Genomic DNA, 18,223 nt, shown 5'->3' with positions numbered 1-18,223 from the left:
AGCTTCTATATATTAAAAATGATATAAACTTTAATGAATTTTAATTTAGAAGAAATGTGCATATACATATATAAATTATACAGATAAAAAATATGAGAAGGCTTGTTAAAATAAATAATGTAAAATTCCTCATAATGTCATATATGAAGTAAATAAGAAGTAAATGAAATAATATAGATTTTATACATATAAAATCATAGGTTTATGTAGATGTAAAATACATCACTCGATTGTCCTTCTAGAGTCTGGATATTGAAGATAATCAGAATTATAGACCATATAGCTATTTTATCGTTCTCATATTTGTGGGTTTCGTTAGAATAAAGTATGTACATAGTGATATTTCATGTTATTTTTGTTTACCTTTGAAAAGAAATTAATTACAAGTATTAAAAATATGAAACTATACTAACTAAAGGTAAATAACACGGGTGAATAACTTGGATAACCTATAACATTTTGTAGAAAAACATTACATTTGTGATGGTTTAAATATGGCTGGTGACAAAGTAGTAGGTGGTTCTTCGCATCTAACCAAGGAAAAAGTACATAAAGAAGATACTTATAATGAAAATTTAAATGTAGAAGATGAATTTGCAGAACCTATTGAATATGTACCTTGCCCTGAATTTAATTTTTCGGTAAGTCTTTTAAACAAGAAATTTTTGTATTTAGATATTTATATTTGCACTTAAATTGTTCAACGTCAAAGAAAAATTTCCAAATAATAAAATTATGATATTATTATTATTAATTTCTTAAATATTATACTAAAAATTCTAACGAAAATAAAAATAGTTATTAGTATAGTTATTAATATAATAATATATAATAATAAAATAATAATATTTGCAGTTATAAAATATGTGCAATATAAATATGTATGTTTTCATCAATTTGAAAATTAGTTTATATATTTAATTTATATTAAAAGAAATAAATTTTTATGTAAATGATGTATAGTGAATATTATTCCAAGAATATTTGACATTTATATACACATATATATATACTTTTTATACATATATAATCATATTACATATAATAACTATTTGTGTAAACAATTATTTTTTATATTTAAAATTATATATATTAAACATCTGCTCACGACAGATAATTTATTTTTCTTATAATACATAGGTTTGTATTTTCTAGAAATACAGTACATATTGTTATATCCAGACCAATTATTGTTATTTAGAAATTATGTCTGGAAATTGTACATTTATACGTTAGACATAAATTTTGACAAGCCATTAGCATTTATGATTTTTCTTAAACTGTGGTCTTTTCATCTAAGCTAGAAACATTAAATTTTCATTTTTCACTGCATATAACTACATTCCACAAATTTTTACCTTTGTTAACATATGGTTTAGCAAATTTAAGGTACTTTTGTTTATTAATTGCACTAAGAAAGAGTTTTCTCTTGGTTATATAAACATCACAATGCTTTATTGATTTAGTCACATTGAAATCAACTGGAATTGGATGATAACAATATTTGAATTTCAAAGCATTATCCAGTGTAAGATTTGAGCAATCTAATAAGACAAATTGTGTCTAAGAAATATTATTTTATTAGTTTCATGGGATGTTCTATTAATATAAAACATAATATTCTACTGAATGTTAATGATAATCTTATATATACTTAGAAATATTTAATATTAAAAAGTCAGTTAAATAAAGTGAAAAAGAAAAACATCTGGGAAATAATAGGAAAAGTAGAAATAAGGGAGATCATAGTATGTTAATGATTTTTAATTTCCAGTTTTCAATAATTGTTATTTGATCTTTATCACCTCTTCTTCCCTCTGTCTCGCTCCTTCTCTGTTTTTTCAAGTAGAAATTTATAGAAGACTGTTCTGTTGGAAACGACTCCAAACCTGGTATCACTCGTTTTATTTTTAAATAATATCATAATTATATAAAAGGATTAATTTACATTTCGTATTGTTGCATTTTCGGATTTCCTCAGTGCTCATGACTTATTTAGGAACAGGTATCGTATCCGCGGTTCCGTATATTCACGATAAAATTTGAAATTACATATTACTCAAGTATGAGGATCTTACAAAGATTCTGTAGTTTGAATGACTTTATATTCTGACCCATTTCTCTTAACAAACGTCTTTCGTCTTATAAGTACAATGGCTCACGAAAGTATTCAAGCACTTATCAGAATTTTTGTATGAATATATTATGTTTATTATATGAAACTTCCTAAAATTTCATTAGCGCTATAATAAGACACTATTATTGTGATTATAATAATAAAATTTGAAACAATTCGGAAATGTGTACAGAAATTACAAAACATTTATTCCAAACATAAACTTAATTGAGTAAAATTAATATACAACATGAATAGTAGTCTTAAATATACCCAGAGATGCACTACATATTGTGGTTTATTAATATAATGAATAATTAACTGTTCAAATTTGGTGATCTTTGGAAAATATATGCTTCCAATAAATACTCGTATCTTGTAACTTCTATATACATTTTCAGGACCATTTCCAATTTTACCAATATAATGACGACAGTCGTGTTCCGATATAATGCTAATGATTTCAAAATGTTTTATATGATATATACATACAGAATTTCTACGACTATATGGATACTTTCATAAGTTACTGTATAGTTACCATACGTCCTGGTTTTCAACCCTTGTGCCGGTGACCCGGTCGGTTTACAACTACGTCCCGGTTTTTTGATTTCTTGATTTTCAACATTCAAGTTATTAATTGACCATTCGTATATTTCACAATAAAGTAAATACCGTAGTAGCTAACTATCGTTTACATTTATAATCTGCAAATTATGGGCCATAAACATGGGTGTATAAAATAACCGGATTCGCAGTAATGTTGCCGTGTTGAAGCCTAAGATGTAAGAGGAAAACAGCGCAATGAGAACCTGTCGTTGTAAAAACTTGCAAGTTTTTTTATACTTATAGAGTACGTGTTACACAATTAAAAAAATTTCGCGATCTTATGGACGTTCAATAAAAGGATTCGTAAACATGAATTATTATATCTATTACAATTATATATATTATTCTTGAAACAACATTAAACAACAATGTTATTGTTTTTAATATCACATTGTTTTTTAATTTTAAATGTCGCACTGAAGTATTTATAAAATTACTGTGTTAGTATAACAAGCCTGTATAATTTTTTATAAATGTCAATAAATATGTATAAAACACTTTGCTTTGCCAATTCTTTTATATATAATATTTATCATTAATTTTATTAGTTAGTTAACTAGATATTTCAAAAAGTATTGATAGTACTAAACTGGTGATCATTTACATTTAAAATGATATTTGTAATTTCAGTAATTCAAGATTTTTTATCATTCTATGGAAGCTCTTTATCTGTATAACTTATAACAAGATATTAAAGACTTTTTATTATTATTTATTTAAATTATGAAGTTTACTAATAACTAAATTTTATTTCATTTATTTTGGAAATGATACATTTTATATAATAACTTTTAATACAAAGTCTCGCATTGCATTATATTACTGCAAATATTTTATATATTTGTTTTAGACGATTACTTGTTGTTTCTGCAATGGATATTATGGACCATGTTTTGAGGAACCTGTTTGTCCAACATGTCATGCATTTCTATTTCCTAATGACATCGGTTTTTTACCAGTTCCCATTTTCAGTCAAGTATGTTGCATTATTTTATATACGTATACATAGTAGAACTTCATTTATTTAAATATCATACAATTATATGATATAATAATGCCTAATTTTATCGTCTATTTAATGTTCATCATCAAAGTATTGCCCTTGTAACTTCTTCAATAATCCTTCCTAATAGGTCATCTCCTATTCTTTGCACGCGAATCATATTTAACGAATCTCTCTCCTTCACTGTTACTATGGTTGATCATCTTGTATCCTTTACTTGATAGTGACTCATACTCTTCTCAATAATTCGTGTGAATTTCTGTACAAATAGATATGCGCTTCTTTATCGGGAAAACGAGCATTTTCACATTTCTTTTATTTTTTGAAAATCTTTCAAGTCTGTAATTCTCATCGTAATTAAACATTTCCAGTATCCAGCTTTTTTATATTCAATCTCGATTATATTTTCATTTATCAATTTTCGTCCAATCGACGCTCTGTCTCTAATGTAAGAAATAAACATCTTTGTGACTGATTATTTGATAAAAATCCAGTTATCTGTGTTTCATACGAATAAATGAAGTTCATTAGCAAACAAGAAAAAGAAGATATGTATGTGTGTACTTATATACATATTGTCTTTTATTTGTTACATATAGAAATCAGATGATGAAGATTCAGGAAATGACGAGCCAACAGAACTTTATTACAATCATGAAAGAAGAGCAAATCAACAACAACAAAATTCTGCGCAAAACGCGAATGTGTCAAACCTAGCGAAAAGATCCGGTGTACGCTGTATCAAGCCTCCGAGATATGGTTCAAGGAACAGACATATTTTACTTGCGCAGCAACTACATCACGGTATAAATACAAGTAGCCCAAAAAATATGGCAGTTGTATCGCAAAATGCGCAGCTTTCACATAGCGTCCATTCTGACAGTATGCAAAATATAGATAATGGAAACAATGATACTCATCGTGAAAATTATAAAGAAAAAGATTCCACTTCTAGTTCTGCACGTGTGGCAGATGGAGCATTACATAACATTGTCCCATTCCAGAGAGTTAAGGAAGTAGAAAGTCGACCACATTATTATCGGAATTACAAAGTACAAAATAATACAGGAGAAGTGTCAAGATCGAATAACTTGTCTGAACGATTAGAGATGTTAACGAATTATAAGCACGTCGAATATGAATCTATCACTGAACCAGGCTTAATGGAAAGATTACCACCTGAAGTATTGTTAGTTGTCTTCTCACATTTGGATGATGTTAGTCTTTGGTCAGCTGCGAATGTTTGCCGTAGATGGTGTGGTTTGTTATCGACACACGTAACGCCACAGCAGTGGCAACGAAATGTGAAATTACGATGGCCTTTATACAAACCTATCGGAACTGTTAAAAACTGGTATAAACTATATGATTTTTTGGCTTCTTCAGCGCCTTGTAGAACGTGTTTAGCACAAGCGTGTTTGATGTCTCGATCACCAAGTATTGAAGAGAATTCATGGAGAAAAAATCGTTTGCATAGCGAGCTTAAAAGTTTAAGAATAGATCCTCCTGAGGGTATTGAAGCAACACCCTTGGATCAGAAATGTTGCCATTGGCAAGCTACGATAACTGGACCCGTAGGGAGTCCGTACGAAGGAGGTTTATTTTATCTTTACCTGCAAGTCCCGTGCACGTATGTATAAATGTGTATTTTTCTTATTATTAGAGGTATGCGAGAACTTAAACATGTTAGATCGAGTCAAGTCGAGAATTTTCCTCGGAGTCGGATCAGATTTCTGAAAGTATCTCGCGACTCATGAATATCGAAATTTTCGAAAATTGGGAGAATCTGAATCACGTCTCGTCACAGTCTTTTTTTAAATATAAGCATTTATTAAATATAAACAATTATTTCAATTTTCAAATTTTCTTGAGATATTTTTGACTGCTTTACGTTATAAAATTATATTGATTTACCTATATTTTTTACTATCAATTTATATTCCTACATACTTCATATGTAGGAATGTAAAATAAATTTAACAACTAAAAATAATAGATTTCTTAAGAGTAAATCTTGTCGAAATCAATGTTTACGGATTGATATAATCTCTCTTCGGTTAGATGTAATAAATATTATTTATATAATCGTTGTTCAATTTCAATTTTCTAATTTCTTTTTCTTACATTTTTCTTAAACTTTTGCAGTTACCCTTTGTATCCACCGATAGTAAGATTTCTTACAAAAATACTTCATCCAAATGTTTCTAGACATGGTGATGTTGGAATAGACTCAATACTTCATAACTGGTCGTTAGCACTAACAATTTCGAAGGTGTTAATCAGTGTTCAAAGCTTGCTCACAGATCCATATTGTCAGGTAATATAGAGAATAATAATAATTTAACAAATATTGTACTCATTTATTTTTTAGAACTATTTATAAATAAATTACATTGTGTTAATAATCACATGTCGGTGATAATTATATAAGATTTTTAATCGTATAATATTTAAAAAATAATATTAAAGTTAATACAACACATCATTAATATTAATAATAAATATTAATAAATATAAAATGTACAGGTCTGTATGGAACCGGAATTGGGAGAAATGTATATGAACGATCGTGAAAGGTTTGATGAAATCGCGAGAGCATGGACATGGCGATATGCTATGCATGATGTTGTCACTCCGTTATAAACAATTTATAAATATCGTATTTCTTATATATGGAGTGTCAAAAAGAGGATTTAGAAACTTCAAACAGACGCTTTATTCACCGAAGAAAGGAAAAAACTTCGATTTAATATTTATAACAAATTAGAATTTCTGTAACATATAAACGTTTTTATTTATGAAAAGAGATCTCAAATGTTTAAAATAGTTTGGATATATGCTATCGAATTTTTATTTTTATTAATTTAACTCATTTTAATCTAAACTCTGCTTACGAAATTGTTAGTTACCCTAATGAACGTTATGAAATTACAGAGTTTGTAATTTTTTTCTTCAGACAATTGCACCATTCTTGTAGGAGATATTTATTAAAATCAATTTAATAATTTTCTAGTTTATAATAACGTTCATATAAAGAATTACATATTTAAGATCATGCCAGTAGATAAATAGATGTAGAAGTTGAAATATATTATTACCCGTTATGTAACTTGTATACATATAAATATGTCTCCAAAATTTGCATTTGATTTAATAATTATCTGTATTAATTTTGTGTGTACTATGCTATTTAATTAATATGTATTTCGTAAAATAATGTTACTAGAAAACAGAGCCAGAAAATAAAGAGGATTCTGTATATAAGTATATTTTTTAGTATAGATAATAATAAAGTTACAGTTAGGGCAAAATCAAGTTACGATCTTATATATCACTTTACAGGTTTGTATCTTGCTGATATGGCATTCATAAGAGCTATTTTATTGTATATTTTATGTACTACCTAGAAAACGGAAAAACAACTGTATCGTAGTAAGAAATTGTTTACAAGCTGTAACGATCCTTTTAGTCCCTTCAAATTTTCATTATCTTTATTACTTATATTTTCACCATGATTTTGTAAAAGCAACAGAAATTATTAATTATTTCAAAAACATGCAGCACGAACAGACAAAAGTCGTATTAACAATATTAATATAATTCCTTATTTATTTAGTGTTATCATATACATATTATTATCGTATTAATTTAAAAATTTCTCATATACTTTGACATTACCTATTTTATTATATTACCATTGATATACAATGTTTATCAAAGGTTAAATTAAGATAAAACTACAATACGTATGTATATATAGTTTAAAGGGACATACGTATTTCTCTTAATATCGAATAATAACAGGTAATATTTAAAAATTAGTAAAATTAAAATTATAACTCTAACCTCGTATTAAAGAATATAGATAACTTGTACACATTATTCATTTGTTCATAAACTAATTAGTATTTCACTTGGTTCGTGGCCATCGCTGCATATGACGATGTGACGACATTGCTTGGAGATCATGGCAAGTAGTGGGGGTAATGACGTCGTAGCTCTCGCTTGCTCCATTCACTGACCGGCCGTCGCCGCGAGTAGTCGTGAGTTTGTCCTGCTTTCTTCTGCACATCGATACCGTTCCAGGATCTAACGGAATATCCCGGAAGCGTGTTTTGGACTTTCCTATTTCTTTCTGTTGAAATCTTTCCCACAGATTACCACGGATTCCTGTTATCTCTATAATAAGTATCGAGTAACAATCGACGCATTTTAATCAAAGCCTGGAATGTATTTGTGAAAGCTGCTTATTCTTTCCATCTTTCTTCCTTTCGTGTCTTTGCATTGTGTGCGCGCGCGTGCTTGTGTGTATGATTTGTATACATAATAGTATTTGTACGGATTCGAGAAGGTCTTTGGACGCGAAAGGATACGATCGATTACAATTCGTGGAAGGAGATATGACCGTCGCCGGAAAGGTAAGTTCTTTTAGTAATTGCTTTCGATTTTTGGTTTCTAAACCATTCATTTGTATATTATTATTGTGTATCTTATATCTAAAAATTAGAAACCATAATATCGGAAATCTGTCATTCACGATTTCTACGTTTATTTTGCACTACATTGTTTTGTATTTTTAAGCGTGACAATTTAGATTAGATACGGATACAGTAATGGTAGCCTTTACTGTGTTTCCGTTGATTAAAAGTATTCTACAATATAGCTTAAGTACTTTTTTTTATTACACACTTATATAATATACTATATATTAAGCAATGTTAGAGAACGAAAGAAAAATATTTCATGAATGTGTTTATTTCATTAATGAACTGTTATTACGATATGAAAAGCGTTACCTGTATATAAATCACTTTACTTGCTTATTGTTTTATTTAACATTTATAACTTTCATTTGGAATACATTTATATTTTCTTTCCTGATTTTTCTCATACTGATTAATGACATATTCTTTCTGTTTTATTGTTTTATAAGTAATTATGTTAGAGTGAGATCATGACCTAAATTGGGCGATCTAACAAATTGGAATGGTAATATTTCTTAATATTCTAGAACTCGTCGCGAAGTAATTACAAGAATCATTATATTCATTTTCATGTCGTTCTCTCAGAATAGACATTTTTATCTCATACAAAGTATTCTTACAAGTGTATTAGTCCAGATTTTGGTTTCAATTGTGGTTTCAAGTAAATGTCTTAAAAATCATATAATCACTACAAGCTGTCTAATCCCCTTCAAATTTGCTGAAACAAAACCTGAATTACAGACTTCACCCAGCTCCAATCATTCAGCTTTCTCGGCGCCAAAGGATATACAAATATACACACGTAGGGTATTCACTTTTACGAATTAATTGGTTCCTGGCGATCGTTGGTAAATTAGGAATTCGTAAAGCGGGAGTTTATCTCTTAGAAATAATGCTATAAGCGAGAGTTTCGTTTGTAAGAAGGAACAAACAAGGAATAAAATATACAGAATAAATATCAAACGATAAGAAAAATCTTTACTGAACAAAGATCTGCATATGTAAGAAAACTTCTCAATTGAAGAAAATTATTTGAAAAAAGATTAGTTCATCTTTTCATCACCGGGTAAATCGATGGTCGTAGAGATAGTAGGAGATATATCTATTAGAAAGCTTCGGTGTGTCTTCTTTTAAGAAAGAAACGCCTCCAATTGTCTTTGCCGCGCATAATTTAAAATAAATACATGACTCCAACAAATTCGCGAAGATAAAGATTCGTAAGGTTAGAATAGCTAACGATATAAAAACATTGTATCATTCTAACTGAAACTATTATACTAAAAATTTGACATATTTAAACCAACCTTCATCCGCAGACGTAATAGTGGCGCTAAATGGAACTAAAGCACGCTAAAAAATACCGGTGGTTGGGAAAATAATAGAAAAGCAGCTCGAAGGAAACACAATTATAGTATCAACCGTATGTACATAAATAGTCACTTAGCACAACTCTAACAAAATGTCACGTTATCTTAAATAATTTTGTAACCGTGACTAAAATCAGACGTTATATCTTAATCCCAAACGTAAGAATACAGAAAGCCAATCGACGTAGGAAATACACTTCCGTTTATCCTCCGTCTCCCTATGTCATTTCCAATGTAAATTAGTTCTTGTTTAACATTTCTCTAATGATATTCACCAATTTGCGCGTTCGATATAGAAAATGAGATTAAAAAGAAATTTTTTTTATATAGTGGTTATCAGCGACGACAATGTGAATACAGAGAGATATTTACTACTTGTTTTCAGGAAAAAGAAAACGTTTGAAACGTGGTTTTTATCACAGAGATTTTTTCACTTGAAGTTCATTTGATACGGTATTCGTTGCTAGAATAATTGTGTTTAGGGCAATGTAAAAGGATATGTTTGACGGTAAACTGACAATTGATAGATATCGTAGATTGGTAGGTTAGATTTTGAGATTAGACATGCGCGCGTGAGTGAGCCTGATGTGACTACGTCTACGTCTGTTTAAATACAATTTAGTATCGACGATGAAGATTCCTAATGTGAACCGAAATGCAATTCTTATCAAAGATAAATCTACGAATGTGCAATGGCGATCTGTCTCATGTGTTCGAGATAATTACTAAAATTATCGTTATCGAAATCTTTCGTTGGTAATAAAAATGTTAAAAAAAGAATATAGTAAAGATCGGTCTTTCGAGCGAAAGTTTTCTTTTTTGAATCTTTTCCTCTTGGACACAGTTACGTTTAATACGTTCAGACGTAGCAACGTTAACGATAAGAATCTTTAATCCGATAGTGTTAAGTGTGTATAAATATTTACTTTGTGTATTTTTAGAAGAAAGATGAAAGTGTAGAAGAATAAAAATAAATTGTATTCAAACTATTTCTTTCGTTTTTAATTGATTCCAAGTCCGTTATCTTCGTCGCTAGTGCGAAGAAGTTTTATGTGCCACGAGTCAACAGAAGAAAGTCATAATGATGCAATTAGTAGAATCAAGTGAAAATGTGCGTGAATAAATCCATCACTGCGCAAATGTTAAGACTAATGCATTTTGTTTTACTTGCTCTTTCAAAAATTTAGCTTCGCCTAAAGATTTAATGATATTTAAAATTTCGATAATACGGATTTTCCTTCGTTTGCATTATATTTGGCCCGTTAATATTATCGCGTTAATTGTCATTGATCAGCTAATTATCGTTAGCCGACTAACAGTTGCGCTCAATAATATTGTCATAAATTAGAAAATGTGATAAGAGGGGAATGTAATACGTGAATTATAATTTCATAAATAAAATGTATTCGGTATGTTCTCAAAATCTTTGTCGATACGGATCACCGTTTGATTGTTTAATTTTGCTTTCAGAAATACGTAGATTGTACCGTTCTGGAAACTGAAAGTATTGCTGACGCAGAAGATTCTTCTTACGATAGCGACTACGAAGCTGAAGATTCAGTGGGGTCTACGAATATTCATTCACAAGTGGAATTGCAGGTACTTGTACAAGTATTTACGTAATTTAGTATTTAAGTAATTATCTATGGACTTTTATGACATTTTTGTATTGTCGTGTCTGTAGGAATGATTGCTCAATCTGTAAATTCATGTTTTAATCAAAAATTTGATGCACGGACGTAATGAAGAAGCGCGCGAGAAGAAACATGTTGCATTTTTTCACGGGAGATCATTTTTCCACGTTTTATCGCATTCGAGATATAATTTCATTCCACCTTCTATCGCAAAATAATTTATTTATAAATTTTACAACATTGTAAACGTTCCAGGAAACCAAAATATTTGTTCGACTTTGTAAAAGTAATGCAACAGATTTTTTTACAAAATTACAATTTATTTGTATAAGACGCGTAATCTTTAAATAAACGACTCTTTTTTATATGTAAATATTCATCGAAAATATAAGGATTTTCTTTTATATAAGAATTTACTGTCATCGTTTGTCTATCAAAATCTCAAGAAATTTAATCTTTTCAATATTTTGTGCCCATGTGCGATATTTTATTTCATTTGCATTTTAATTATAATACAAGATTTTCTCTCAAAATCCTCCTAACAAGAAAAAGAGCATCTGTTATTATCCCTAGTTACTATCCCTAGTTATTAGGATATTCGGATAGAGGAAGATGAAATGAAAAATTTCACTAACTCATTGTCTTCGATTAATAGCTTTCATTTCGAATTATAGGTATCTACGTCAAGTCATTCAGATGTGTCCCGGACCGCCTCAGATACGTTGGCTGCTGAATTTGCAGAATATGTCACAGTGCAAGGAAGTCCACCGGTTCAGAGTCCAGGTACAAGATTTCTTAAAAAAAAAAAAGTCATTTATCTTCAACTAACTAAATGTAAAAAGATTTCGTATTTTATCAGTAACCTAATGTATTGTTAACAATAACGATTCAATAAATTTAACAACTATTATTATTAAATATTTAACAACGATATCTCGTGTAAAATATTATTATTAGCTTTAATATCATTAAATTCTAGATAAACGTAAATTTATTTCGAAAAGCTTTCTACTTACCTACGTGGAGATCGTTTATAGGTTTGTGTATACGTATGCTAATCTATTAAAAATCTTAAATTGATACTTTCCCTTGGAAAAGTAATAATATCATCGCTTCTCCTCAAACCTCTCTTAGATGTACAGTTTTGAAATCATGCACTTCGAAATCATCTTTAAACTTTTGTCATGACATCGTGCACATACCTATCACAAATTTCTCTAACATTTTAGGAATTCCTCCCCTCCTGGCACTGATGCTTCGTGTGTTCCAACCGAAGATCCTAAGCTTCTTTATGTGACAGGCCATCATAGATATTTGAGTCTATTCGAGGTCGGGTTTCTTACTACTCTCCTCGGTGAGTTTGCCCTCGTTCACCTGCTTCTTTTATTTATTACCCAATTTAAAGCACAATTCTTCCAACTCACAGAAACGAGACGTTCTCCTGCTAACTATCAATCTTTTGACTAATCCGTTAATCCTTTTCTGGTCAGGTGCGTTAATACCTCTCTTCGTATTATTTTTCAAGATCTCCTTCAGACTTAAATATTTACCTACTACCTTAATATTTACTATATTATTTATTCGTCTTATCGTTTAAACGACAATCATTTTTATCTTGCTTTTTAAAGCTTGGCTTCTTTAAAATACACTTAAATCATTTAATTTAATAATATCATTCTTCAAACGTATTATCGTGTATTTATTATGTTACCAATAGATGTATGGTATTTATTTTTGGTTCATAGTTTTATTAATAAGGGGATAGTAGCTGCTGATAGTTTAATCTCCACGTAGGCAAGTACTTAGCAATATTCCAATTTTTACTCATCATAGTTATTATTAATATAGGCCTTCCTCTGATAGATAATAATATCTAACTAAGCTTAGGGTGTATATACATTGCATATACCTAAGTGTTGGAGTTAAAGTACCTGGGACGATTCCACTTAATTGTTCTCGTACCTTTACGAATGTTGGCAAACGATAAATTTCGTTTCTTTTCTAAGCTATAGTTTTATCGTATGCTTACTTTGTATCATCTTTGTCTGGTATTATATGTTTCCTATTCGAAAGACCATACTACTGTGAAGGTTGAATATAGTATTATCATTAAATCTCATAGATTACAGTGTATAAATAGCTATTATTTAAAAAAAAAATTTATAAATGTAGCTCCTAGTTGCGCACTGAATATCGCGGAAGACAATAATATTCGTGAACTTTATTCATTCTATCTCTCCGCCATTTGATACTGCTACTCCGCCGCTATAGTCTTCACGATCTTCATTTCCACGACAATTTCACTGCTTTGGTCATCTCGAAGACATGATTTATCCACCGATACTGTCTATGTAGCATTTGTTTCTATTTTCTCATAGCCCGGTTTAAACTTCTCAAATTGTCTTTTCTTCGTATGTATTTGAACGTAATGCGATTAACATAGCCATGTCATCAAGCCACGTTTAACGCTAGCTTCGTACAAGAGACTATCGTATGTTGTTAAAATTGTTAAATATTTATTTTTTTTTTTTTTTAGGGTACACTGCCCGAGTAGAATTCGCCCTTAAGCTTGGCTACACGGAACGTTTAGTTCAAACAGCGTTGGAAAAATTGGGCCCAGATCCGGAACAAAACGAACTTTTGGCTGAGTTGATAAAACTCGGTGCTAGCTGTTCTCAAAAATCAGTTGATACACCAGAGGAGCCTGATAATGTCGCGGACACTGATTTAATGTCCAATGAAAACAGCGGATGCTCCAGTAGTCTCAGATCTGTTGTAATTGATGGAAGCAATGTGGCGATGAGTCATGGAAACAAGGAAATATTTTCTTGTAGAGGAATTAAAATTTGCGTGGATTGGTTTAAAGCTCGAGGGCACAAAGAAATTACCGTATTTGTGCCGAAGTGGAGAAAGGAAACTTCCAGGATTGATAATCCGATCGCCGACCAAGAAATTTTGGGAGAATTGGAAAGGGACCGTTTGTTGGTTTTTACTCCATCCAGGTTTGTATATCAATGTATGAATCAATTAATCAATGCATATAACGTATGAATAATGTACGGCGATATACAAAAGTGTTTTAGGATCAATTTTACCTAATATTTGAGTATCACGGCATATTATGCAAAAGAAAATAGTTCAACAAATAGCTGCTATTTAAATGCTGCAACTAAAATGAAATTATAATAACTATAATAATTGTAATAACTATAAGTTACTATTAGTACTTAAAAATAGTTTGTCTCTGCAGAAAACAAATCTAGGTCAGCCTAAGCGACAGCGATCCTTGAACCTAACGATACATCCGGCCATTTCATAATAAATAACTTTCTAAATAAAACTCTATTTTAATAAAATTCAACTTGAGAAAGACCAACTTATCTATTCTTACAAAGTATTTCCATTATTTAACATTATGCGTTGTGTTTTTTCTACTTAATATATCTCTAAGTATATAAGTATTTAATACAATATAAGTATTTAAGCATTAAGGACTTAAAAGGTAGCATTTACTATGAAGACGCATCGAAAGTATTAATATATATTATTATTGGCTGTTAATAGTAACAGTAACTCTGCAAGAAATGATTTTAAATCCTTATTACTTTAAAATAGTTTTTAATTGTCTATTTTAGATTAGTTGGTGGGAAAAGAATGGTTTGTTACGATGATCGCTATATTTTGAAACTAGCAGCAGAAATCGATGGTATTGTTGTCAGCAATGATAATTACAGAGATTTGGCACAGGAAAATCCGGAATTTCGAAAAGTTGTAGAAGAAAGAATTTTGATGTATACTTTCGTAAATGATCGCTTTATGCCACCAGACGATCCACTAGGTAGAAGCGGTCCCACTTTAGACAATTTTTTGAGAACTTTTCCCAAAAAATCCGATCCAGCACCACCTTGTCCATACGCGAAGGTATGTTAAATATTGCCTAGATTTTATCAAATTATTTAAACAATAACTAATTCTGTAAGTATTTGAAGAATTTATTAGAAACAACAATAATCAAAACAGTGAGATAATATTGGTAAAAAATAATCTTTTTTCATTGCAGAAATGCACTTATGGAAATAAGTGTAAATTTCGACATCCGGAAAGAGGTCTTCATCCTCAAAAATCGGTCACAGAGAAGTTAGTAGAACATGTACAAAAGCAGCTTCAAGTAAGAGGTTCAAGTCCAAATGTATTTTTATCCAGCAATATATCGACCAATGCGTTTCAACATCAACCGCTTTGTAAAACCAAATCAACGGTAACTACCAGTACCCAACCATTACCTTCAGTTACAAAAAGCAGATCAGCAGAAAATGTCACGCTTGATCAACCAATGAATTCCACGATACATGGTTTACAAGTGCCACCTACCACAAGTTCTCAAGGTATTAGGATTTTCACTAACGTATTTATTTTAATGCAAAATAAATAATATTTATATTATTCTTATTTGCTTCTACTAAAACAAACTAATTTTTATTAACAGGTTATCGTTCTTCCTGTCGATCGACAGGAAGATTGAATAAACCAGAAGCAGAGCCACCAAATATACATAAGAAACTGCAGAGACAGTTAACTTTAAATCCAGTGTACGATCCTCGACTTCATCAGCTGAGACAATACCAGCAAGCATCTCAAACAAGTTCATTATCACAACAAACTGCAATAACATCTTCTACAGCACAGCACAGAGCCTTAAGTAGACATTCTAGTAACGAATCAGCCTACAGAGCTGGCATGAAGTGAGTTCTTATTTTCTCTACAATTATTCTTATATTATAATATTGATTGTAAGATTCAATAATAATTAAGCGGGAATGACGAACAAGTAAAATTTTTTTACAATCATAATTAATTAAACAAGTGTTTAATTGTTTAGTTGGGATCGTTCTGAAGGAGGGCAGTGTCATCAACACGTAACACGTATTGCTTCGGCGCCTGATTCTTACCAAGCTTGGTTATCAAACAATTCAAACTTGGCTGTACCATCAGGATCGTGTCAACGACTGGGTGCTTCAGATTCACAGTTAAATGTCCCTACATCTCCCTTGTACTCGGCTATGTCGACGGATATGTTAAGGGATTTTCTCGATACCAGAACAAAAATACATTACCATCTGGCAAATATCTTTCCTGAAGAACATGTGAGAACTGCTATGCTAATTCATCCATTTGAAACAGATCCAATAGAAATCTGTGTTGCTATTTTGAAAATGTATCCCCAATAATGGAATAAGAACCATTTCGTACGTTTATTTAATTCATATTTATTAAATGAATATATCAACAGATATACAGTTTTAAAATATTTCAGGAATATTGTAATATTCATCGACTTTAGACTCAGCATAGACTTTTATAAACAGATTAAGCAAATATTTGTTATACAATTAATACTTTTTTTAATATCTCTATACTCTATTTATTTTTCAAGAAGAGGAACAACCGTATTGAAAAGGTATTGAAAACCCCGTTACAATAATGAAACTCTTTAACTTTTAATTTTCATGTTTTAATCAATTCCAATAAGAAGTTGTTGATGGGAATAACGTTCATCAATATTGCAAAGCTGTTCGGCATGTAATTAAAACTATTTTCATCATGTATGTACTGAAATTTGTTTACAAACGTGGAAAGGGTAGAAATATAAGGATAGTAATTTAAATTTTACACAATTTTACTTATTTATAGTCATAATGTAGTTTTTAAATTAGATTAAGAGAAAACTATCAGTAAAACACAAAAATTTATAACTTTGTAACATAGAGCGTTAAAAATACTTAGAATGTTTTAAACGTATTTCCATTTTATCATTCAACAATTAACCGTATATGCAAATTCGAAGTAATAAGTTATAAGCCAGAGAACCAAATTCAACACTTTAGGTTATGTTCTACTGTAATTACCAAGTTGATGATCTGAGAGTATTTATTACACCTTTTATCTCTTTTTTGTGTAATAGTACATGTAACCGTGTACTTACACTAATAAACCATTCCTATCTTTATATACTTATTGAGAAAACAAAGTATATTTATTTTGAATAAAATTGCTCGTCTTTTTATTACAATTAAATTTTTTATTCTATTGAATATATACATATTACTAATATACTCTCTTTTTATTAAAGCCTTAGATCTTAAGAAAAACTAACAGTTTTCTTCTATTTTACACGAAAGTTAATAAATTATTTGAATATATATACATATATAATTCACATGTAAAAAATTTCTTTGTTCAGGGAGCACTCAAAATAAAATTGAGTTGATGTAATATAAAACATGCACATACATAGTTTTAGAATTTTTATATTGTATAATTTGTATTTTCTACATTCAGAATAATATTTTATAATAATTTAACCATGAAATCAGAATTTATTAATACGAATGACTTGTATACGGAGTACATAACACATCTTTTACTGCAACTCTAAAAGTTTATTACATATGAAATGTTTATTAAATATTAAGTATGGAATTGTTTTATTTAATGCTACGACTTATTCATTCAGCGTGTCATAAAATTACCTACGAAAATCCTCACGTTTTAGTATCTTCGGGACGTACAGTGTTAATACACATATATGTGTATATGTTTCATTTTTATGATTGTATTATCAATTTTGATTTTTTATTAAAATTTTTTTCCACATTATAACTCGAATTATTATTTTTAACCGTATATATCATTTTGTGATATTTCTGACATTTATTGAGAACTGAAGTTTAAACATATTAATAACTTAAGCAACGAGGATTTACATTGTTCATATTTTCAAACTGCAAATTTTTTAAGAAGCTATATTATTTTAGATAATACATTAAGCTAAATTATTAAATAAATTTTCGTGAATATTTTTCCTACATCACTGTTTATATATTCTACAAGATATATATATATATATATATTATAAATAAATATTAATATCCTAATAGAAAATTACACAAGATATAATCTCCAAAAAGATATGTATCGAAATACGATAATTACCGAAGTTATAAAACCAT

General features: G+C 29.7%; 2 protein-coding genes across 4 annotated transcripts; both read left to right on the top strand.

Moving 5' to 3' along the window:
* Positions 1-179: 179 nt before the first annotated feature.
* Morgue (modifier of rpr and grim, ubiquitously expressed) lies at positions 180-6,992 on the top strand. The gene is made up of 6 exons (XM_071999947.1): positions 180-325; positions 466-641; positions 3,576-3,701; positions 4,328-5,358; positions 5,874-6,045; positions 6,255-6,992. Exons 2-6 carry the CDS (start codon positions 495-497, stop codon positions 6,369-6,371), a joined length of 1,593 nt encoding a protein of 530 aa, XP_071856048.1. The 5' UTR covers positions 180-325; positions 466-494; the 3' UTR covers positions 6,372-6,992.
* A 742-nt stretch (positions 6,993-7,734) lies between these two features.
* Positions 7,735-17,275, top strand: Regnase-1 (zinc finger CCCH-type containing protein regnase 1). Of its 3 annotated transcripts, none has more exons than XM_071999944.1 (8): positions 7,735-8,146; positions 11,050-11,178; positions 11,888-11,996; positions 13,750-14,215; positions 14,849-15,134; positions 15,274-15,598; positions 15,700-15,955; positions 16,093-17,275. In XM_071999944.1, exons 1-8 carry the CDS (start codon positions 8,039-8,041, stop codon positions 16,439-16,441), a joined length of 2,028 nt encoding a protein of 675 aa, XP_071856045.1. In that variant the 5' UTR covers positions 7,735-8,038; the 3' UTR covers positions 16,442-17,275. The 3 variants fall into 3 exon arrangements, with proteins under 3 accessions (XP_071856045.1, XP_071856046.1, XP_071856047.1); XM_071999945.1 differs by lacking the exon at positions 7,735-8,146 and adding an exon at positions 10,140-10,690; XM_071999946.1 differs by lacking the exon at positions 7,735-8,146 and adding an exon at positions 10,965-10,988.
* Positions 17,276-18,223: the final 948 nt, after the last annotated feature.

This window comes from Bombus fervidus, chromosome 3, assembly GCF_041682495.2.
Source record: "Bombus fervidus isolate BK054 chromosome 3, iyBomFerv1, whole genome shotgun sequence".
Taxonomy (NCBI): domain Eukaryota; kingdom Metazoa; phylum Arthropoda; class Insecta; order Hymenoptera; family Apidae; genus Bombus; species Bombus fervidus.
This window is presented reverse-complemented; position numbering and strand designations above follow the sequence as displayed.